Source organism: Mobula hypostoma, chromosome 27, assembly GCF_963921235.1.
Source record: "Mobula hypostoma chromosome 27, sMobHyp1.1, whole genome shotgun sequence".
Classification (NCBI taxonomy): domain Eukaryota; kingdom Metazoa; phylum Chordata; class Chondrichthyes; order Myliobatiformes; family Myliobatidae; genus Mobula; species Mobula hypostoma.
The window spans coordinates 23,481,687-23,502,778 of NC_086123.1; the positions used below are offsets into that span (position 1 = coordinate 23,481,687).

At 39.2% G+C, this 21,092-nt stretch overlaps 1 protein-coding gene across 2 annotated transcripts in view; it reads left to right on the forward strand.

Annotated features, from left to right (window-relative positions):
• Nucleotides 1-20,615, forward strand: part of LOC134338554 (ABC transporter B family member 1-like) — a 142,935-nt gene extending 122,320 nt beyond the window's left edge. For both annotated transcript variants that reach the window (XM_063034460.1, XM_063034461.1), the window contains 2 exons: nt 2,397-2,519; nt 15,896-20,615. In XM_063034460.1, the coding sequence (XP_062890530.1) occupies nt 2,397-2,519; nt 15,896-16,126 (354 nt within the window). In that variant the 3' untranslated portion in view covers nt 16,127-20,615. The remainder of the gene's footprint in view (nt 1-2,396; nt 2,520-15,895) is intronic.
• The last annotated feature ends 477 nt before the right edge of the window (nt 20,616-21,092 follow it).

The following is a 21,092-nucleotide window of genomic DNA, read 5'->3' on the forward strand; positions in this document are numbered from 1 at the left end:
CAGGGTTCTGAGTTGGATGATCAGCCATGATCATACTGAATGGCGGTGCAGGCTCGAAGGGCCGAATGGCCTACTCCTGCACCTATTTTCTATGTTTCTATGTTTCAAGTTTGTTGTCATCTGACTATACATATATACAACCAAATGAAACAATGTTCCTCCAGACAATGTGCACCCGCACAACATGTATAACCCACAGGACATAAACCAGAATATTATACTATAAAAGTTAACAAAATATATGTAAGTAAAGTGCAGCACAGGCAAACACTAAACAGCTCACTATCCTAGTAATGAGTCCTCGGTGGTTACAAGGTATTCATTAATTTCGTAGCCTGAGAGAGCAAGCTGTTGCCCAGTCTGGCAGTCCTAGTCCTGATGCTTTTGTACCTCCTTCTTGATGGTAGTGGGTCAAAGAGATTATGGAATGGGTGGTAGGGATCCTCAACAATGCTTTGGACCTTTTGTCTGCAATGCTTCTGGTAAATGTCACAAACGGGGGGAGGGAGATCCTGATGATTCTCTGTAGCATATTGTGGTCTGATGCCTTGCAGCTTCCGTACCACAAAATGATGCAGCTGGACAGGACACTCCCGATGGTGCTCCTGTAGAAAGTTGTTAGGATTTGGGGGGGGGGGCGGGGGGCGGGGAAGAGGGTGCAGGGAGACTTGCATGCCTCAGTCTCCTCAAAGTGTAGATGCCGCTGTCCCTACTTGACTGGTGAAGTGGTGTTCCAGGTTAGGTCATCCATTATGTGCACACCAAGGAACTTTGTGATCATCGCTCGCTCTTTGGCAGACCCATTGATGTGCAGTGGAGAGTGGTTGACCTGTGCCTTCCTGAAGTTCACGATCAATTCTTTTGTTTTGTCCATGTTGAGACTCTGTTGTTCTCGCACCATTTGACAAGCCTGCCTCTCTCCTCTCTCCGTGTGCCAACTCATCATTGTAGCTGATGAGGCCAAACACTAGTATTGTCAGCAAGCTTGTTGATGCAGTCTGAGCTGAAACTGGCAATGCAGTCCTGAGTTAGCACTCTGAACAGCAGCGCACTGAGCACACAACCCTGGGGAGGGGGCACCAGTGCTGAGCTTGATGGAGCTTGAGATGTTGCTGCCAACTTGGATTGACAGGGGTCTTTCTGTCAAGAAGTCCAAGATCCAATTACAAAGAGGGGTATTGAGTCCCAACAAGGACAGTTCACTCACCAACAACATCTTGGTATATGAGACATCACTTTCCAGGTGCGACAGGATGAAGTGGAGAGACAAGGCTATGGTTTGAATAGTAAGAGAACTGGAAAGGGTCCAATGTAGCTGGAAGTTGGATTTTATAGAATCCATTACTAGCCAAGATCCAGCTAGACCTGTGGAAATTGCTAGTTAGGCAGCAGCTAATGTACTATATTTGGTTCCAATCACACTATATTAAATGCTGTTATAGCAATTGAGTAATTACAGAATTTTTGTGCGGAACATCAGAACTGAAAATTGTTAGTTGCAATATTTTAGGTGAGATTTTCTTTAGAATAAGGATAAGAAAAAAATGTGACAAGGTAAGGTCTTCCTTTAGCAGAGATGTCAGTAAGGGGGTAAGTTGAATTTAAGATAATTCATAGAATGATTACAGGGGTATTGAATGAAGCAATCTTCACCTATATGAGTGGTGGTGTTCTGGAGTACCCTAGCTAATAGGATAATAGAAGTAGAAATCATAACAAATTTGTACTTGAGGGCTTGGGATACTGTAACCTATGGGTCTCAGTGTTGAAAAGTGAGATGTCTGTAAAGGTCCTTAGTGGCTGGCATGACTGCAGTGGGTTAAATAGTTATCTCCAAAACCATAAATTTCAAGGACTCTCTGACCTTGGTCCTGGGATAATTGAACTTAATACCCTCCCTGCCAAATTCTTCTTTCCTTTCCATAACCAAAAGAAGATCTTTGATTCAGAATATTTTTACTTTATTAGATCAAGTAAAGAATTATATTCTATTACAAACTTGGAATAAGAGTAATTTGGTAGAACTGAAAGAATTTCTTTCATCATATCTAAGGGTTTACTAAATACATTTAAATGCATGTGGAAGATGACATAATGTTTGGTGACACAAACAGTTACGTGGGTTCCTGTTGAGAACACAATTGCACTGGTAAAATTTTGTGGAGTATTGATGAATTTTTGTTTATCATCCTAAGTAAAATAGTTTTCTTATTGCTATAGATAAAGGTTATAAAGCAAATCTGACTAAATCGTCCATTTAACTCTGGTTTATATTAACCCTGATAATCTTAATTTATCAAATCCCATGGTATTGTGGAGGCTATTGAAATAACTTGATGTTGAGTGCTTTACTGAAACATAACTAGGTTCTCTTGTGTATTTTTCTGGATTAACAGGCTACCAGCGCTTTGGATGCAGAGAGTGAACATTTAGTACAAGAGGCCATTGATCGGGTTATGCAGGAGCGAACAGTTTTGGTAATTGCACACAGGCTTTCAACTGTAAGAAATGCCTCCAAGGTAAGCTCCGGGAGAATTTTGATTTGGGGAAGAATAGTGTGTCAAATGCCTGCTTTAAAAAAAAATTAAAGTCCTGTCAAGTTGCTATTAACTATCAGTTTCTCACAGCTGTGAATTGAGGCCACACATGAGAAAGTAAATTGGCCCACATTATGTGTGAAGGCAGCGTATGAGAAACTAAGATAGTAAATGATCAAAGGTTTTGGTGGGTTGCAACATTTATTCAATGATTTTGATTTCAAAATTGTTGAAATGCAGGAAACATTTTAGCTCATTGAACCTTTTTCATCTTTTTGAACTATCACTGTTACCTTCCATTTCCCTAACCTATTAACCTTTCCTTTAAATATTTATGCACTTGTTCTTTAAACAAAAGGCTTCCTCTTTCACCATTATTTGCTTTTAGTAAAGTGCTCTTTATCTCTTAAAAACTCACTGTATTTATAATTTCTGAAAACTAATCACTGGGTAGAAAAGAAACCTTACACAGTCAGTTAATGATCAGGAACATACTGCTGAAAAGGCAGTAGAAGTAACTTCCATGAGGGAATTTTGGTTTTGATATTCATGGAAAGGGAATTTACAGGACCATGGAGAAAGCAGAGGAATTGTCCTAATAAGAAAACTTTTAGTGAGTTGACATCAACAATAATTCTAATCTTTGACCTTCAGTGATTTTAAATTTATCCCTGGTTGCAGGCATGCTAATAATTTTGAACACTTATCTCCTAATAATCCTTGTTCCTTGCAACACTGACAACACGCTGGAGGAACTCAGCAGGTCGAGCAGCATCCGTGGAAACGATCAGTCAACGTTTCGGGCCTGAACCCTTCGTCAGGACTGAAGAGGGAAGGGGCAGAGGTCCTACAAAGAAGGTGGGGGGAGGGTGGGAAGGAGAAGGCTGGTAAGTTCCAGGTGAAAAACCAGTGAGGGGAAAGATAATGGGGTGGGGGAGGGGAGAGGCAGGAAAGGTGAAGGAGGAATAGGGGAAAACACAATGGGTAGTAGAAGGAGGCGGAACCATGAGGGAGGTGATAGGCAGCTGGGAGAGGGGGCAGAGTGAAATAGGGGTAGGGGAAGGAAGGGGGAGGGAATTACCGGAAGTTGAGGAATTCTATGTTCATACCAAGGGGCTGGATACGACCTATATGGTATATGAGGTGTTGCTCCTCCAACCTGAGTTTCACTCTGCCCCCTCCCCCAGCTGCCTATCCCCTCCCTGCTTCCCCTCCCCCACCCCATTATCTTTCCCCTTACTGGTTTTTCACCTGGCACCTACCAGCCTTCTCCTTCCCACCCTCCCCCTACCTTCTTTATAGGGCCTCTGCCCCTTCCCTCTTCAGTCCTGACGAAGGGTTCTAGCCCGAAACGTTGACTGATGTTTCCACGGATGCTGCCCGACCTGCTGAATTCCTGCAGCATGTTGAGTGTTGCTTTGACCCCAGCATCTGCAGAGTATTTTGTGTTTATGAATCCTTGTTCCTTTTCCCCTCTCCATTTGCTGTTATTTGCCCTGATATAACTGAAGTGTTTTGTCCATAGTTCATATCTTTGAACTTGTGCCGTTTTTTAAAAAAACATGCATCTTTGAAGGTTTTGATTTCAAGGTATAGATATATTTGCTTCTGGCTGGCTGATCAAGTCTGCTCCTCCATTGCTTTTTTTTTTGCACCATTTTACCATCTGTAGCATTCCCCTCTCAAAACGAATCACTTCATGTGGAACTTCATCTACAATCTATCCTTGTATAATGTATAACTGAATATTATGTGAAGGATAGAGTTCAGGTTGAACAGGCACTATGACACTGAGAATTTCTCAGTATTTTGGCAAACTGGAAAAGATCATTAGTGTAAACCAAAAGAAGAATCATTTTGGATTTAATCCTGGTGCCACAGTTTTTTTTGCTACCTATAGTATCTATATAATGTATTTTATATATTGCTTTTGCTAGAATGCAATATCAACTCAACAAAGATGGTTCTTTTTTAATAAACAAAATAGAGCTTGAAACAGACTAAACAAGCTGGCGCTGATGATAGAAAGCATATGCACTCCACAGGGATTCTCTTGCTTTAATTCACTAGGACATGGTTGCCTTACTTTATAACCATGTTAAATGTGTGTATGCACAATTCTGTTATGGGGAGCTGCAATATTTTATGCATTCTTTTGTAATGGTGTAGATTCTTTTTAACTCTGAAGAAGAAAACATGGATACCAGTTTATGAACTTTGTTAACAATGTATTTTCCAAAACTAGTTCCTAGTTTTCATACAACATGGTCCTTTAAATTAATGCCTTCTTGTAGATGTTAAATATTCAGCCTCTATGGAAAAAAGTAGCCATTTTTTCTATATATTGAATCCAAGGCTTCATCTATGTCAATGCCATGTCACGACATTTTGTCAGAGACAGAGTTAAATACCAGCTCTCTGAAAGAAAATAGCTGATGCTTGGATAAAAGGATTGTGAATGTCATGCCTTCCACTATATCGATTGTGCTTTCAGTTGTACTGAGGCAATACCTATATTGTGCATGATATTAAAAGAAGGGGAAAATTTCTTGAATTTCTCTGCTATTTGTGGGGCAAAGGTACGAGTACAAGTTTTTTTTGTGCTAGAAGCTTTCGTTCTAAAGAGGACGGGGAAAAAATCAGCCAAGGGCACTTGAACAACTTCCAAAAATTCTTGTTGGTTCTTGCGGATTTTCTCGTCATCTTATTGGATTTTGAATGATATACTGTTGATGAATAATAGAATATTGTGGATTTACTTATTCAACTGTATTAAAAACTACATTATTATAGCAGGGGAAGTAAATTTACATTCCAAACCAGTACAGTATAGATTTGCCTCCTGTGCTAAGGCATTGAATTCCTTGGTGTATAATCCTACCGTATTGTACAACTTTCTTTTAATACTCTCAGTAGCTATCCTTTTATCTGCTTTGTCCACACTTCCCATTCCCTGAAGTTTTCGAGTGTATACTGAGATAGTTCTTCTGGTCAAGTTGTTCACCATGAAACATTGTAGCTGATCCTAATCCTGTTCTTCAATGTGCACTTTCAACAAACTTCACCAAATGCATTTTCTCCCTCCTAGTTCCAGGCTGGTGATAACTTCCCCAACTCATGAATTCAGCTGCCAGCACCAAAACATCTCGTTTCACCTGGGTAACGTCACCCATCTCTATTCCTGGTCTAACTTTTCTGCCACTGAAATCCTCATCTACAATTCTCCTGAATATCTACATGAGTTTTCCAGCACCTTCCTGGAAGGCCTCCCATATCTTCCAACTTGGTAAACATTATCCAAATTTCTGTTTCTAATTTCCATTAAGTCTTGTTTACCATTACTCTTATGCTTGCTTACAATGCAATTTTTAAAAGATTTTGTTTCCAGTTTTTAGCTTCTCTACTTGTATAACCACTTCTAACCTAAAAATTATTTGCCAACTCTGCACTCTCTTATTCAAGCCTCCTGCATGTCCCAGTATTTTTTCTTGCAGCACTATCTGTAACTGTCTTTTCTGGTCCCACACAGGATTTTGTTCCCTAAACCCTTCTGCCTTTTAACTGTTTGGTTCTCCAGTGATGTACTCCTTAAATGTCCTTTGATCAAGCTTTTGATCATCTCTGGTATCATCACCTATGCCACCACCTGTGTTAGGTTTTATTTGATAACATTATTATGCCCCAACGGTGGAATTTCTTCCTTGGATTTGTCAACTTTGCCACCACTGCACCTGGAACCACCTCTGACCAGCTTTTGGTTACCAATGTTAGTGACATATGTTGTAAAATTTTACTTGGTGGCTCCTGTGTCTTGAGTGCTTTATTTCTTGAAAAGTGTCATACTGTATGAGTTGAAGTGGTTAAGTGATGTATGGGGCTGCCAGACCTTAAAGTTCCCATCAAATGTTGAACAGATTTCTCTCATAAATGTATCGTGTTTCTTCTTTGGCTCAAAACACTCAGATCCGATATTATCATGGGCATATCTTCTCAGCTGTGATAACATCAGTTCAATAAATTGGCTCAACTTTACATATGTGCAAATATAGATATCAAAAGATGCTGGCCTTGCTACTGATGCCTCAAAATGAATTTATAACAAAAAATGCAAGGCTGATATTGGGAAACATTTCTTCACACAGTAACTAACAACTGGAACATTGCCAAAAGCAGGGTTGAAACCAACTAGTATGGCTCTTATTTTTTTTATGTGAACATTGCCAGGTGCTTTAGTGGGAAAATAGTAAGAGATGTTATACAAAAAGGATGAGGTCAAATAGATTGAAGTGATTTCTTCATTCTGGACCCCGCTTTAAGAGAGGAGGCAGCTGTACTTTTTAAGGATAAACGTGTAGAAATTTAGAAAGAAATAAACAAAGCAGGACAGACAGAAAATGGTCTCTGCAGAAAAAGCTTTACTGTGGAGTTGCTCTGATGTAACTCTTTCTTCTTCCCCCCCCCCCACCCCCCCCATTCAGACTTGCTTCCCCCTATGGCCAGGAGATTTGACTTGCTAATAATTTTCAACAAAGATGATCCTTGCACTGCTGTTAAAAAGCCTCCTCTGTCCCTCAGGACATGCAGACAGCTACTTGTGGATAAAAGACTTAAAAGAGCCTTTTAACAATTTTGTAAAAGTATAATTCCTTACATCAGAGCTAAGTTAAGCTGGTTGAAGGTTAAGATGAAAATCATTTTAATGAGCTCCCAATGTTTCACCAAGCTCAAAAGACAAACTGGAAACTCCAAAGTAGGGAGTAACATGGAATGCGGAAGGCAGTTAAATGTAGTATTTGGATCAAACCTCGTGGCCAGTTGAGGACTGGACCAGCACATTTGTTGTTAAGGCAAACATTTACATTTACTACCGGTTCAAAGATCCTCTCATTTCTTCAGCAACCACATCAAGTTTAAAGTTGTGGGTTTGCAGAAATTGTTGTTTAAAAGCATATCTATATTTTTGGATAAAGGTACCTGTGGTAGAAAAATAATTAAACTGTTCATTTTTTTCCAGCCAAGAAGTCCAAACAGTTGAATGTTTTCGGTTTTTGATGTTTAGTACAGACATTGGAGCTCATGTTTTGAAAAAATGTGAAATTATGAAGTAAATTGTGATGTTCTTTAACACAAGAGAATCCATAGATGCTGGAAATCTGGAGTGACCCACAATGCTGGAGGAACTCAGCAGGTCAGGCAGCATCTACGGAAATAGATAAAGAATCAACATTTCAGGCTGAGAACCTTCATCAGGACTGGAAACGAAGGGAGAAGAAACCTGAATAAGATGGTGGGTTGAGGGAATGGAGTACAGTACACACTAGAAAGTGATAGGTTATGCCAGGTGGGTGGGGGAAATGGGCATGAAGTACGAAGCTTGGGAGGTGATAGGTAGAAAAGCTAAAGGGATGGGGAAGAAGGAATCTGATAGGAGATGAGAGTCGGTCATTTGAGAAATGAAAGGAGAAGAGGGATGTGATAGGCAGGTGAGAAGAGAGGAGGTAAGAGGGGGAGCCAGAGTGGGGAACTGAAGAGGAGGAAAGGGGGAGGAGAAAAAAGTTAACAGGTCAGAGAAATCAATGTTCATGCATCAGGTTGGAGATCGAGTTCCTCGAGCATTTTGAGTGTGTTGCTTGTGATGTTCTTTGCTTGTCCAATTTATAATCCAGTGGGAATCAAAGCTGTTACATTAAGTTTTTAGTTAATGTGACCCAAGTAAGAATGGGAACTGCCAAATATACGGGAAATACTGCGGGCGATGCTGGAAATGATTATCATACTATTTCCTGTTTTACTGTACTTTCAGAACAGCGCCATTGAATTCCTAATTAAACTTGCCCTATAGAAAGCTGCCCAGAAATTATGCCAAGCTACTCATGCTGATAAACATAATTTGCCCTCTTAATAAGGTGTTAGTCCTGCCAGTGAGGTGTGAGTAAGGATTTGTAGGCAGGCAAACAATTTTAACTTTTCTTTATTCAAATTCCAGAATAAATAAGAATTACAAAATTATTTCAACATAAATACCTCAGCAGATTTGAGCATCACGGAATAGATGTTCTTTTTAGTCACATTATTCCTTAAGAAAATGAGTAAGTTCTGAATTCTGAGTATTATGAAAGCATCACATCTGTCGTTTGAATAAGACATCAAAAGGAAGGAGGGCTTGCTTGATGTCCTGGCAAACAATTATTGCATAAACATCATTTCTACAAGCATTCATTTTGATTGTAAGATCTCACCAAAAGCAACACATGTATTGGCTGCCACCTTCAACTCCAACACTTAATAAATTCTTCATTGACTTTAAAGGGCTCTAATATGCTCATGGGTAATAAAAATGCGGTTCCTTCTTTGTATACCTGCCATAATTAAACTGTTTAGATTTTTGACAAATAGTGTATGATTTACCTATCCTTTATTACTTCCCAAACTCATATTGAAACCATGTGTATCAAGAATAGTGACTTTTTAAAAAATATTTGAACTGTTTCCAACGAAGTTATTTTTATGAAATGTATCGAACTTTCTGCTGACTACTTGTTTAGTTACTAATTTATGAAGTAAAATGTAATCAAGGGAATTACAAAACCCCCAAGACCTTAAGAGCAAAATAAAATTCTGGCCATTGATTTTGTTCAAAATATTGGGTTCTCATAATAGTGGATTTGTTGTAGTTCTAGCCAACATTGATAAATTTAAAACTATAAAACTTAATTGTTCTTGAGTATCTCATCCAAATTTTTGTTCTCAATGAACACCTTAACTGTTTTGTATTAAGTAATCGTGGGTCTGTATATAAGCTTTCTTGATTGTCTTCAAATTCTGAACTGTTTGATGGAAGACAAAAGAACTTCAGATAATGCAAAACGAAATGCTTGCTGGAGAAAGTTAAAGCAACACACACAAAATGTTGGAGGAGCTTAGCAGGTCTGGCGGCATCTATGGAATTGAATGAACAGTTGACATTTTGGGCTGAGACCCTTCGTCAGGATTGGAAAGGTTTGCGGGAAGATGACAGACTATAAAGGTGGGGGGATGGGAAAGAGGATGGCTAGAAGGTAATAGGTGAAGCCAGGTGAATAGGAAAAATAAAGGACTGGAGAGGATAGAATCTGATAGGAGAGGAGACTGGACCATAGGAGAAAGGGAAGGAGGAGGGGACCCGGGGGAGTGGCAGGCAGGTGAGAAGTAAGGGGCTAGAGTGAGGAATAGAAGAAGAGCTGGGGGCGGGGGGAATTACTTTTTATCGGAAGGAGAAATCTTCCTGTTAAGGTGGGATGAGCATGGATGTTCGGGACATGAAGGAGATGCAGCTGAGGGCAGCATTAATGGTGGAGGAAGGGAAACACCGTTCTTTGAAGAAGGAGGACATCTCTGATGTTAAAAGATAACACTCATCTGTAGATGTGTGTAACTGCTGTTACAAATGGTAAACAAGATGGCTGGTATTGTGTATGTGTTCAACTGTGCTGTGGAAAACTGGAAGATGTAAAGGTTAAATTTTTACTGTTAATTCATAAAATCTGTTTAATTGAAGCAGGTGCTGGTGGCTAACATGAGTTGTCAAACTTAACAGTATGTTATATAAATTCATGCAGCTAATGGGCCTTTGTTGTTCTTAACTAACAACACAGAGTTTCTAGTAAATGGATAGCACTTTGAGACTATTTTCATCATAGAAACAAAAACTTCCAACTGTCCTGACGAAGGGTCTCGGCCTGAAACGTCGACTGCGCCTCTTCCTATAGATGCTGCCTGGCTGTTCACCAGCAACTTTGATGTATGTTGCTTGAATTTCCAGCATCTGCAGAATTCCTGTTGTTAACTGCCCTAAAACGTTTTGTTAACAAGTTATTTGCTACAGAAAGCTTTCCTGAAATTGACAGCAATTAACATAGGGATATTCTGGAGGGTGTTGGCACAGCACCCCATATCCTGGTCAGTATCAGAATCTGAAACATGTTTAATATCACTGGCATATGTCATGAAATTTGTTTTGTGGCAGCAATACAGTACAATACATAATTTTTTTAAAAACCTACAAATTACAGTAAAATATTGAGTGCAAGGTTAAGACACCACTAAACCAGCTGATCAATCTCACTCCTGTACGTCTCGTCTTCACTCTCTGAAATCCTGCCAACAATAGTTGGTCATTGATAAATTTGTAAGTGGCATTTGAGCTGTGCCTTCATACAGTCGTGGGTGAAGAGAGAGTAGAGCAGTGGGTTGACCATGTAACCTTAAGGTCTACCAGTGTTGCATGTCAGTGAGGAAGAGATGTTACTTCTGATCTACACTCACTGGTCTCCCAATGAGATTGTTGAGAATCCAGTTGCAGAGGGAGGTACAAGCGCTCAGTTTGTTGATTAGTACTGGGGGTGGGATTGTGTTGAATGCTGAGCTGTAGTCAATAAACAGCATCTTGACATAGGCATTGCTGTTGTCCAGGTGATCCAAGGTGAGTGGAGAGCCAGTGAGACTGCATCTGCTGTGGTGATGGACAAATTGCAGTGAGTCCAGGTCTTTGCTTAGATAGGAGCTGACTCTAGCCATGACCAACCCCTCAAAGCACTTCATCACCATAGATGTGAATGCCACTGGGTGATGGTCATTGAGGCAGCTCACCTTGGTTTTCTTGGACACTGGGATGCTTGTCACTGTTCTGAAGCGGGTGAGAACCTCCAACTCCAGCAGTGAGAAATTGAAGATGTCCTCCTGCCAGTTGGTCGGCACAGGTTTGAGCTCATCTGGGAGTTAAGCATCTCAGCCATTCATGATGTTGGCTTTTGCCTTGTAGGAAGTAATGGCCTGCATACGCTGTCGGAGCTGATTTGCATCCGATTCTCTCTCTAACTTCATTTGCAATTGTTTTTTCATTCTTAACATAACCTTCTGTATGTTGTACCTGGACTGACTGTATAGTTCAGAATTACCAGTCCAGAAATCCTGCTTCATCCACATCTTTGGCTTGGGTATGTCTGGTATGTTCTTGAAGGTGTACCCTCATCCACACAGGTCTTGATGAAGTCAGTGACAACTTTGGCATATTTATTCAAATTTGAAAATTAATCCCTGAATATTGTCCAATGCACTGATTCAAAACAGTCCTGTAAGTGCTCTTCCACCACCCTTAACCATGCCGCCTTAGTCCTCACCACTAGTGCTGGAGTCTTTCATCTCTACCTTTATGCCTGGAGTAGATGTACAGCCAGGTAATGAGACTTTCCAAAGTGCATGCATGAGAAGGCATGGTAAGCATTCTTGGTGATGTAACGGTGGTCAATTGCGTTGGCTCCTTTGGTTCTGCGGGTGAATTTCAATACCTCCTTGTGCTCTTTGTCAACTACAGCTCAGTGTTCGATACCATTAAAATTATCAAAACTAATGAATACGCTCAGAAGACCTTGGCCTCAATGCCTCTCTGTGCAATTGGATCCTCAATTTCCTCACTTGCAGACCCCAGTCAGTTTGGATTGGCAACAACATCTCCTCCACGATCTCCATTAGCACAGGTGCACTACAACGCTGTCAGCTTAACCCCATACTCTACTCACTTTACACTAATAACTGTGTCTTTAAGCACAGCTCCAACACCATATTCAAGTTTGCTGATGACACCAGTGTTGTAGGCCGAATCCAAGATGGTGACGAATCAGCATTAAAATGGAGATTGCAAATCCAGCTGAGTGGTGCCAGAACAACAACCTCTTACTCAATGTCAGCAAGACCAAGAAGCTGATTATTGACTTCAGGAGAAAGAAACCAGAGGTCCATGAGGCAGTCCTCATCAGAGGACCACAGCTGGAGAGGATCAGCAATTTAAAATTCTTCAGTATTATTATTTCAGAGGACCTGTACTGGGCCCAACATGTAAGTGCAATTACGAAAAAATGCACAGCAGCACCCCTACTTCCTTAGGAGTTAAAATTTTGACAAACTTCCATAGCTGTGTAGTGGAGAGTATATTGACTGGCTGCATCATAGCCTGGAATGGAAACACCAATACCCTTGAACAGAAAATCTTACAAAAGGTAATTGATACGTTCCAGTTAATCACAGATAAAGCCCTTTCCACCGTTGAGCACACCTACATGAAACACTGTTGCAGGAAAGTCGCATCCATCATAAGGGACCCCCACCACTTAGAACATTCTCTCTTCTCACTGTTGCCATCAGGAACGTACTGGAGCCTCAGAACTCTCACCACCAGGCTTAGGAACAGTTACTGCCCCTCAGCCAAAAGGATTAACTTCACTCAACTTCACTTGCTCCATTATTGGAACGTTCCCACAACCAATGGACTCACTTTCAAGGACTCTTCATCATGTACAGTATTCTCTATTTATTGCTTATTTAATTATTTACTATTAATTCTTTATTTTTATATTTCCTCAATTTGTTGCCTTTTGCACTCTGGTTGAATGCCCGAGTTGGGCAGTCTTTCATTGATTCTGTTATGGTTATTATTCTTTAGATTTATTGAGTATACCCACAAGAAAATGAATCTCAGGGTTGTATATTGTGACATATGTACCTAGATAATAAATTTACTTTGTACTTTAGAATGTTGATATACTGGTGGCAGTTAGTCAAAGACTTCTTCAAGCAGGCCCGGATGAAATCCTCCGTAATGATAGGGAAGCCATTAGAGTGCACTGTTTTGTGACTTTTGATCAGTGCTCAGTTCCTCCAGTACCTGCCTGAAGTTGAGGTGGAATGTACACCTCAACCAGGATGATGGTGGGGAAACTCCCTTGGCAGATAAAATGGATGACACTTCACCTCTAGATGGTCCAGGTCAGGTGAGCAGAACTGAAAATGGCCATGTCTGTGCATCACAATGAATTAAGCATAAAGCATACTTTGTCTCTTCTCCCTTTAAAAGACTGAGCTGTCCTGTCTTTGTGGTGAATGGTGAAGCCATCAAGCTGTAGCGCTGCATCTGAAATGGTGGGAGATAGCCATGTTTCCATGACACAAAGTACACAGCAGTTGCCACTTTAGGTACACCTTCTTGCAGACGTGATCTTGAGGTTTAATTGTTGTACAGACCAAACATCAGAATGCAGAAGAAATGTGATCCAAGTGACTTTGACCATGGAATGATTGTTGGTTCCAGATGGTGTGGTTTGAGTATCTCAGAAACTGCTGATTTCCTGGAATTTTCATGCACAATAGTCTCTAGAGTTTATGGTGAAGGTGCAAAAAACATAAAATGTCTAGTGAGCAACTGTTCTGTGGGCGAAAATGCGGTTTTATTGAGAGATGTCAGAGACGATTGACCAAACTAGTTTAAGCCAACAGGAAGGTGACAATAACTCAACCACTTACTGATGTGCAGAAGACCATCTCTGAATGCACAACCTTGAAGTGGATGGGCTACAGCAGCAGAAGACCACACCGGGTTCCACGCCTGTACCTATAAAAGTGGCAATTGAGCTATGTTTACCATCAAGAATGTCAGTGATCCTTGCATCATACCAAGGTTTCCATTCTGCATGTTGTTTTCCTCCTTATTTATCTCTGTGTACACAGTAACTGACTTTGCTTCATGAGTTTCTTTCCTTCAAGCAATTAAACTTCTCATATTGCTCCTGCACATTTTATTTATTTTAGTGCTTCAAGACAGATGAGAAACAAAAATTTCTTCTATCTCTTTGAAGGCAGCTTAAATGGAGTACATGAATTAGCTTTTTCCACCTTAAGTGAAGATCAAATTGACATAAGCTTCATGTTTCTGGGTAGAGAATGGTCCTGCTGCTAATTCTAAAGTCCAGAAAGAAATGCAGGTTAAGAAAGCAAGAAATGAAAGCTCAGGGCACTGCACTACTGATAAGATAGGTATACAGAAAGTTTTGTGGCACAATGGCTGTAACAAACAGAGAACACTTCTCAGTAACAAATATTTTGTTGCATATTGATGGAGTTTAGAGAGGTGTTGCCAAATTGTCCATTTTGATTTGTCTAAACCAGGAGGATTCATTCTTCTCCATTTGGTCGAAACTTAAAATTTTTAATTGCGGGTCAGTAATTAATTTTAAATCTGATACTTTTTAACAGAAACCTATCCAGCGTACAAGAGAAAATCTGCAGATGCTGAAAATCCAAGCAACACACACAAAATTCTGGATATTTAAGGGACTAGATAGCTATTTGCTAATTCAATGTTCCTGATGTATCTATGATCTAACTGACAAATATTTTACCAGATTTATAAGTCCGTAAGACATAGGAGCTGAACGGGGCCATTTGGACCATCAAGTCTGCTCCACCATTTTATCACGGCTAATACATTTACCTCTGAACCCCATTCTCCTGCCTTTCATGTCCTGACTAAGTGAGAACTTATCAGCCTCTGCTTTAAATGCGGCCAGTGACCTGGCCTCCACAGTGCCAATTGCAACAAATTCCACAAATTTGTCACCTTCTGGCTAAAGAAATTTCTCCTCATCTCTGTTCTAAATGAATGTCCCTCTATTTTGAGGCTGAGCCCATTGGTCCTAGACTCCTCCAGTAAACGAAACGTCATCTTTATATCCAGTGTATCTAGGCCTTTCAATATTTGATATGTTTCAATGTGATTCCCCCTCATTTTTCTAAATTCAATGAGTACAGACTCAGACCCTTCAATTGTTGCTCATATAGAATCTTACAACATGGCCCATGGATTCCACAGTAACCATCAGGCACCCTTTGACACTAATCCCATTTCTTCTGATATTTCTATCAATTCCTCCTAAATGTCACCATTCACTTGCGCTGTAGGGCAGCTCACAAATAACCTACCAACCCATGCATCTTTGTGGTGTGGGAGGAAACTAAAACGCTATGGGAATCCCATGTGATCTCAGACAACATGATCGGCACCAAAGGTCAAGATTAAACCCAGAGTACTGGAACTGTGCGTTATTGACTCCACTTGCTGCACCACTATAACTGAGGAAAACCAGTAAACAATCATCATTATGTGCTGTGTCGAATGACGTGGGTGATCAGGTCATGTCCATGATTGTTCTTGGCAAATTTTTCTACATAAGTGGTTTGCCATTGCCTTCATCTGGGCAGTGTCTTTACAAGACGGGTGACCACAGCCATTGTCAATACTCTTCAGAGATTGTCTCTCTGGTGATAGTTGTTGCATAACCAGGACGTGATGGGACCACATGACCCTGACCGTGAGGGGTGTGGGGAAAACTAAGCAGGTGCTACACCTTATCCAAGAGTGACCTGCAAGATGACGGAGGGAAGGAGTGCCTTACACTTCCTTTGGTGGAGACTTGTCACCACCACCACCCCACCCATCACCCTAGTAAAATACATCTTACTGTAACTTGCAATGAATTATTTCATTTCAGGTAATTGTTATTGACAAAGGAAGAATAGTGGAATGTGGCACACATAAAAGTCTGCTGGAGAAAGGAGGAATCTACAAGAAATTAGTTTTGCACCAACTGACTGCAGGTGCCATACGGGTTGGACGTGGTGGTTTCCAAGAGGATGGTGCACAGGGGGAAGAAACAGCACATCCCGAGAGAGAATGTTGGAACAACACGGATATTGACATGGGAGAACAACAAAGCGGCTAGACTATAATGGAGAAGTTTGTTTCACATTATTTGTTCGTAAGCAAATTAAATTAATATCACCATTTTGATGTGTAAAATGCCTTTCAGCATTTGTAACTCATTTTATAGTGAAGGTGCAAGTTTACAGTTATTTGTTACAGATGTTTGCCACTGTTGGATATCCATACTAAGTGAATTGCAAATCACAATCCCATTGAGGTGATGCTCTTTCAGTCCTTTATATTTAAAACTCTTGGGCTAAGTCCAACTCCTACTCTGCAGCAGAGAAGTATAGAATAGGAAACTTGTGGAATTCAAATTCACATCAACTTGTCTAATGTAAGTCACTCAGTCTTGTTCTTTTGTGTGTTACGTATCAGCAAAAGTTTGAAGTGTTAGCAATGAGAAAATAACCTAAACCAGCATCACAGCATTTGTTACCATTAGTTTTATGATGCATGATATACAGTATACAGTCAGAGTACAGCACACAGCAGTTTGTTCCTGCTGCAGTATGGGTTCCACAGCACTTGTAATAAATGACTAATACTGTAATCGCATCTTGTAACAGGAGACTAACATTTTGTATATTTCACAACTATGAATATTAGACTTGAGACCTCCTTTATTTTTATGCCCTCGTTAACTATTTCTCCAGCCTCCTCCTCTGATCCCCAACTAGGGCACCAATTTTCTCATGCTAAACTAACAATACAGAAAATAGTACTTTATGTCTAATGTCATCAACCTAACTGTAGACTAGGGCATCATAAGTAATTATTCACATTTCCTGTAGAGCCCACTGGATTGTGAGGACAGAACTGCTTCCCCAGTCCCTGTCCATCACCAATTTTCTCCAAACTGTTTCAAATTTGAGATGAATTGTAGCAATCGATACAGAGCACCCAAGTCACCATAAAAACACGATGTAATCTATAATCACACTGGTCATCACAAAAGCCACTTGGCTGATTTTCGGTAAAGTTTAGTTGTGCTTTTCTGTTAACTTTATACTTTTGATTATTTGTAAAGATTGGGTTGATAATTATTTAGAAAGTTATATAAAAACATAAGCAGCAACAGCTATTTTATTTTATTAGTCCCTTTTAATTCTGTAGTAGAAAGAAACAGCAGAAATAATTTGTAGAATGATTAACAATTTCATGAGCATTCATATTTATTTCCATCATTCCTTGGTAAATTTGGCTCGATAGCCACATTGCACTCTAGTTTTTATTGAATTTTCCACTCACTGATTAAATGCTGGGTTAATACCTTACTTTCCTCAATAAGAATTATACAATGAAATTAAATTTCTCATCATAACAGCTAACTGATTTTGTCTTCCTTTATATTTAAATCAAGAGAATTTTAAAGTTATGTGGTGACTGTTGTGCAAGATTATTGTGCACTTTATAATATAAACTAATACAAAATTATTCTTGTCGTTAACTGAGTTGGTCAGGTGCAAGTTTTACATTTTAATATTTCAAATTGATAAACAAGTAACCATTGATCTTTAGTGATGGAAGACAATATTTGTTCAACATCTAATTATTTATAAAGTGGCTGCAGAGTTCCTTGAATTTATTGCAAGTTTTTGAATTTAATGCAAAAGAATGTGAATGTAGTTTATCTTTAAATATTGTTGAACATCATACATTAACATTTTTATGTATATTTGAGGGAAATCATTTGAACTTGTAATAGGATTTTTAAGAAACTGTGGTAATGAAATTGTATCTATTTTGAAGAAAGCTGTCTATAATTGTGTAAATATACCAGAGGCATGTATTTATTGTTAACTTGCATTTTATTCTTGACACATAAGATGCAAAGTATGTAATTGCTTCTCACAAAGCATCTTTTAGAATCGTCTTGCCTTCCTTCTGGTCCTTTTATCTTTGATATTATCACAGTACATCAAGCTCAGAAATACTTTGTAGTCTCTGTCACTTTGCAGCTCTTAAATGCTCCATCTTAACTACTCTCATAAAACTGACCATCTTCTGCAAAATGAAGGGAAGCTATGAAGAAGAAACATCATTTGTGCTAGGAATTACAGATGTTACTGCTTAGTAACAAATTACAAGACCACCAAATTTATCCTGTCTTAACTATTGTAATTTATAGAGTATTAAACTTAGCCGGATACAGCTGGAGAAAAGTTACTTAACCTTTTGCAGTTTTTTCATTGTTTTTTTCCCCACTCTCCCTTTTTAGACAATAGGTGTGAGACACATTTAGTGTTCAGGAGATTTGGGATGTTGTTCATTGATATAAAATTCTAGTCCCTAAATAAATTCCCACTATATATTTATCTGAGCCAACAGAACAAACTAAGTAAAATTTATAGGGTTTTCTTATCCACTAAGAAAAAACATTCATTTTTGCTGGCAAACAAATCCAGTCTTGTGCAGGTCACAATAAATCTTTCTTTTGTTTGAGGAGTGATACACTACTGAACTTATTTTGCAGGCAAGAATAGTCTTTCACACTGGCAAACTAAACCCAGTATTTGTTAATATCTATGTTCTGAAAATTGCATCTGTGAACATTTTTCTATGTTGCATTGTGCAGACTATAAATTGATTTGCCCTTGCTTTGCCTCCTAATATAATGGTGAAACATTATTAATTATTCGTGGGTATAAAGCACGAGGCATAATTTTGTTAGACTGCTGAAAACATATCAACTACATGGAAGAAATCCAATTTGTGTAATTTCTACAACATAGCTGGTTGAATAATTATAAAGCTGTGGAAATTATTTCAAAGCTTGGCCGTCATTGTATGGGTTCTTCTGTACTAATTAAAGCCAGGTCAACTGTGCAACTTTGTGCCATGCCTGTCAACTGTTCTTTGATGTATTTATATTCAGAAACGTGTAATATTTAATTTATGTAATGTCCTTTGGGCCATATTTCTTACTACTACGATCCATATATATCAAAGTTTATTTTTCAGATTTAATATACTGTGACAGTAAGTGTATTGAATAAACTTAACTATTCTGTTACAAAATAAATATCACAGAATATGTTAAAATGTGCCAACTATAATGAATATGTGCAATAACTCATTAGGTAATTGTGAAGGAATAAAGCGGTTTACCAAACCTTAGTATATAGGGGTGCTACGGTAGTGTAGCAGTTAGTGTGATGTTAACACAGCTTGGGGTGTCGAAGTTCAATTCCATCGCTGTCTGTAAGGTGTTTGCATATTCTCCCATGAACGCATGGGTTTCTTCTGGGTGCTCTGGTTTCCTCCCACAGTCCAAAGACCTACTGGTTAGTAAGGTAATTGGTCATTGTAAATTGTCCAGTGATTAGGCTGGTGTTAAATAGATGGGTTGCTGGGTGGTGCCAGAAGGACCTGAATCTCTGAATAAATAATCTATGCAGAAGCATTGTATATTTTTGCAACCACTGCCTATGTCTGTCAAATAGTGCCAGCTATTTCCTGTTACCGGAGGTGTCAGCTACACCTTTTGAATTATTAAGCAGCAATGGAACACTTGGAGAATAGGGGAAAATAGAAATGAAAATTCCCTCTATCCTCTCCGCAGCCAGACATGCTGGTACTGTCATAAATAATTTTGAAACCTTTGCTATTAACTTAGTCTGAAGTCTTCCATGTGTCTTCATGGCAAAGAATGAAGAGGAGCTTTCAGATTTTATCAGATTAATCAACCTCTTGGAAAGCCATAGTTTCCTTGAAACTGTCTCTGAAAGAGTTGACTTCCTTTTGCTGCAGCTCAACAGAGCACTTAATGTGGAAAGTTTATAGATAAATTGCCAGTTGTTATGATGATCCCTTTCACTTTGATCTGTTCACTGGTATTTTAACTTTGGTCACTTTATAATTATTAATATTGTTGATAAAAATTCCCTTTATTTAGTTTAAAAACTGAATGTAGCATAAGTAGTATTTTAAGCCAGTTTCAGTAATAGCATATTGGTTGGAGACGAGAAGAATGTATATTAATCACCCCTTGAAGTCGGAGTGCTTAATCCAGGTTTACATTTTGAGTGCTGTACTATGCGACAAGGGATCCTCTGTTCTATCTTGTGCTAAAGCCCTGCCTTCACAGGTGGACATCAAAAATCCCTGGTGCTATTTCAAAGAATAGACTGTGCATGTTTTGTTCAGCTCTCAGTCAATGACCAACATCATTTAAAGAAATGGTAATTTAACTCATCCCTGTTGTGAGATCTTGCTTTAAGCAAATTGGCCTTGCCAGATTTATCCCCGCTGTGAACCTTTAACACTCGTGTGGTTTCAATTGTGGAATACAAGAAAAAATAATTTCCTCAACTTTGCAGTCCCAATATTTGAATACTGTCACATTTTAATTTGTAATCTCTCTCTAACTTTTAGTACTGAAATTTTACACCTTGCTTAAGCATGAAATTGATATGTATGGTATGTAAACATAACATCTATAATGTCTGAATTCAGCAGTTCTGCATATAACGTGAAAATGATGAAATGTTGCCAATAAAGCTCAATTTCCATGTCTATGCCTCTGTGAAAAGCAGTTTTATATATCCTAAAATGTTTGAGTAGATGGCAGATGCCATAAAGGTGGCCCAAGGTTGGTATAAAGAAGGGGCTCCCAACCTTTTTTATGCCATGGGCCAATACCATTAAGCAAGGGGTCCATGGACTCCAGTTTGGGAACCCCTGGAATGAAAAGTGGATTGGGAAAGCAAATTTTTAGGGCATTGGAGAGACCATATGTGGAGTATTTTGGACAGAACTTGTCTCTTTATTAAAAGAAGAATATTAATCTATTAGAAGCCATTCATAGAAGATTACTAAACCAATGCCTGGAATGGGTGGTTTGCATTATGAGGGAACAGGCTAGGCTTGCCTCTGTTGGAATTCAGAAAAGCAAGGGGTACTTGATTGAAGATCCTGAGGGGTGTTGACATAATGGGTGTGGAGGAGATGTTTGCTATTATAGGGGATTCTAGAACTGAGGG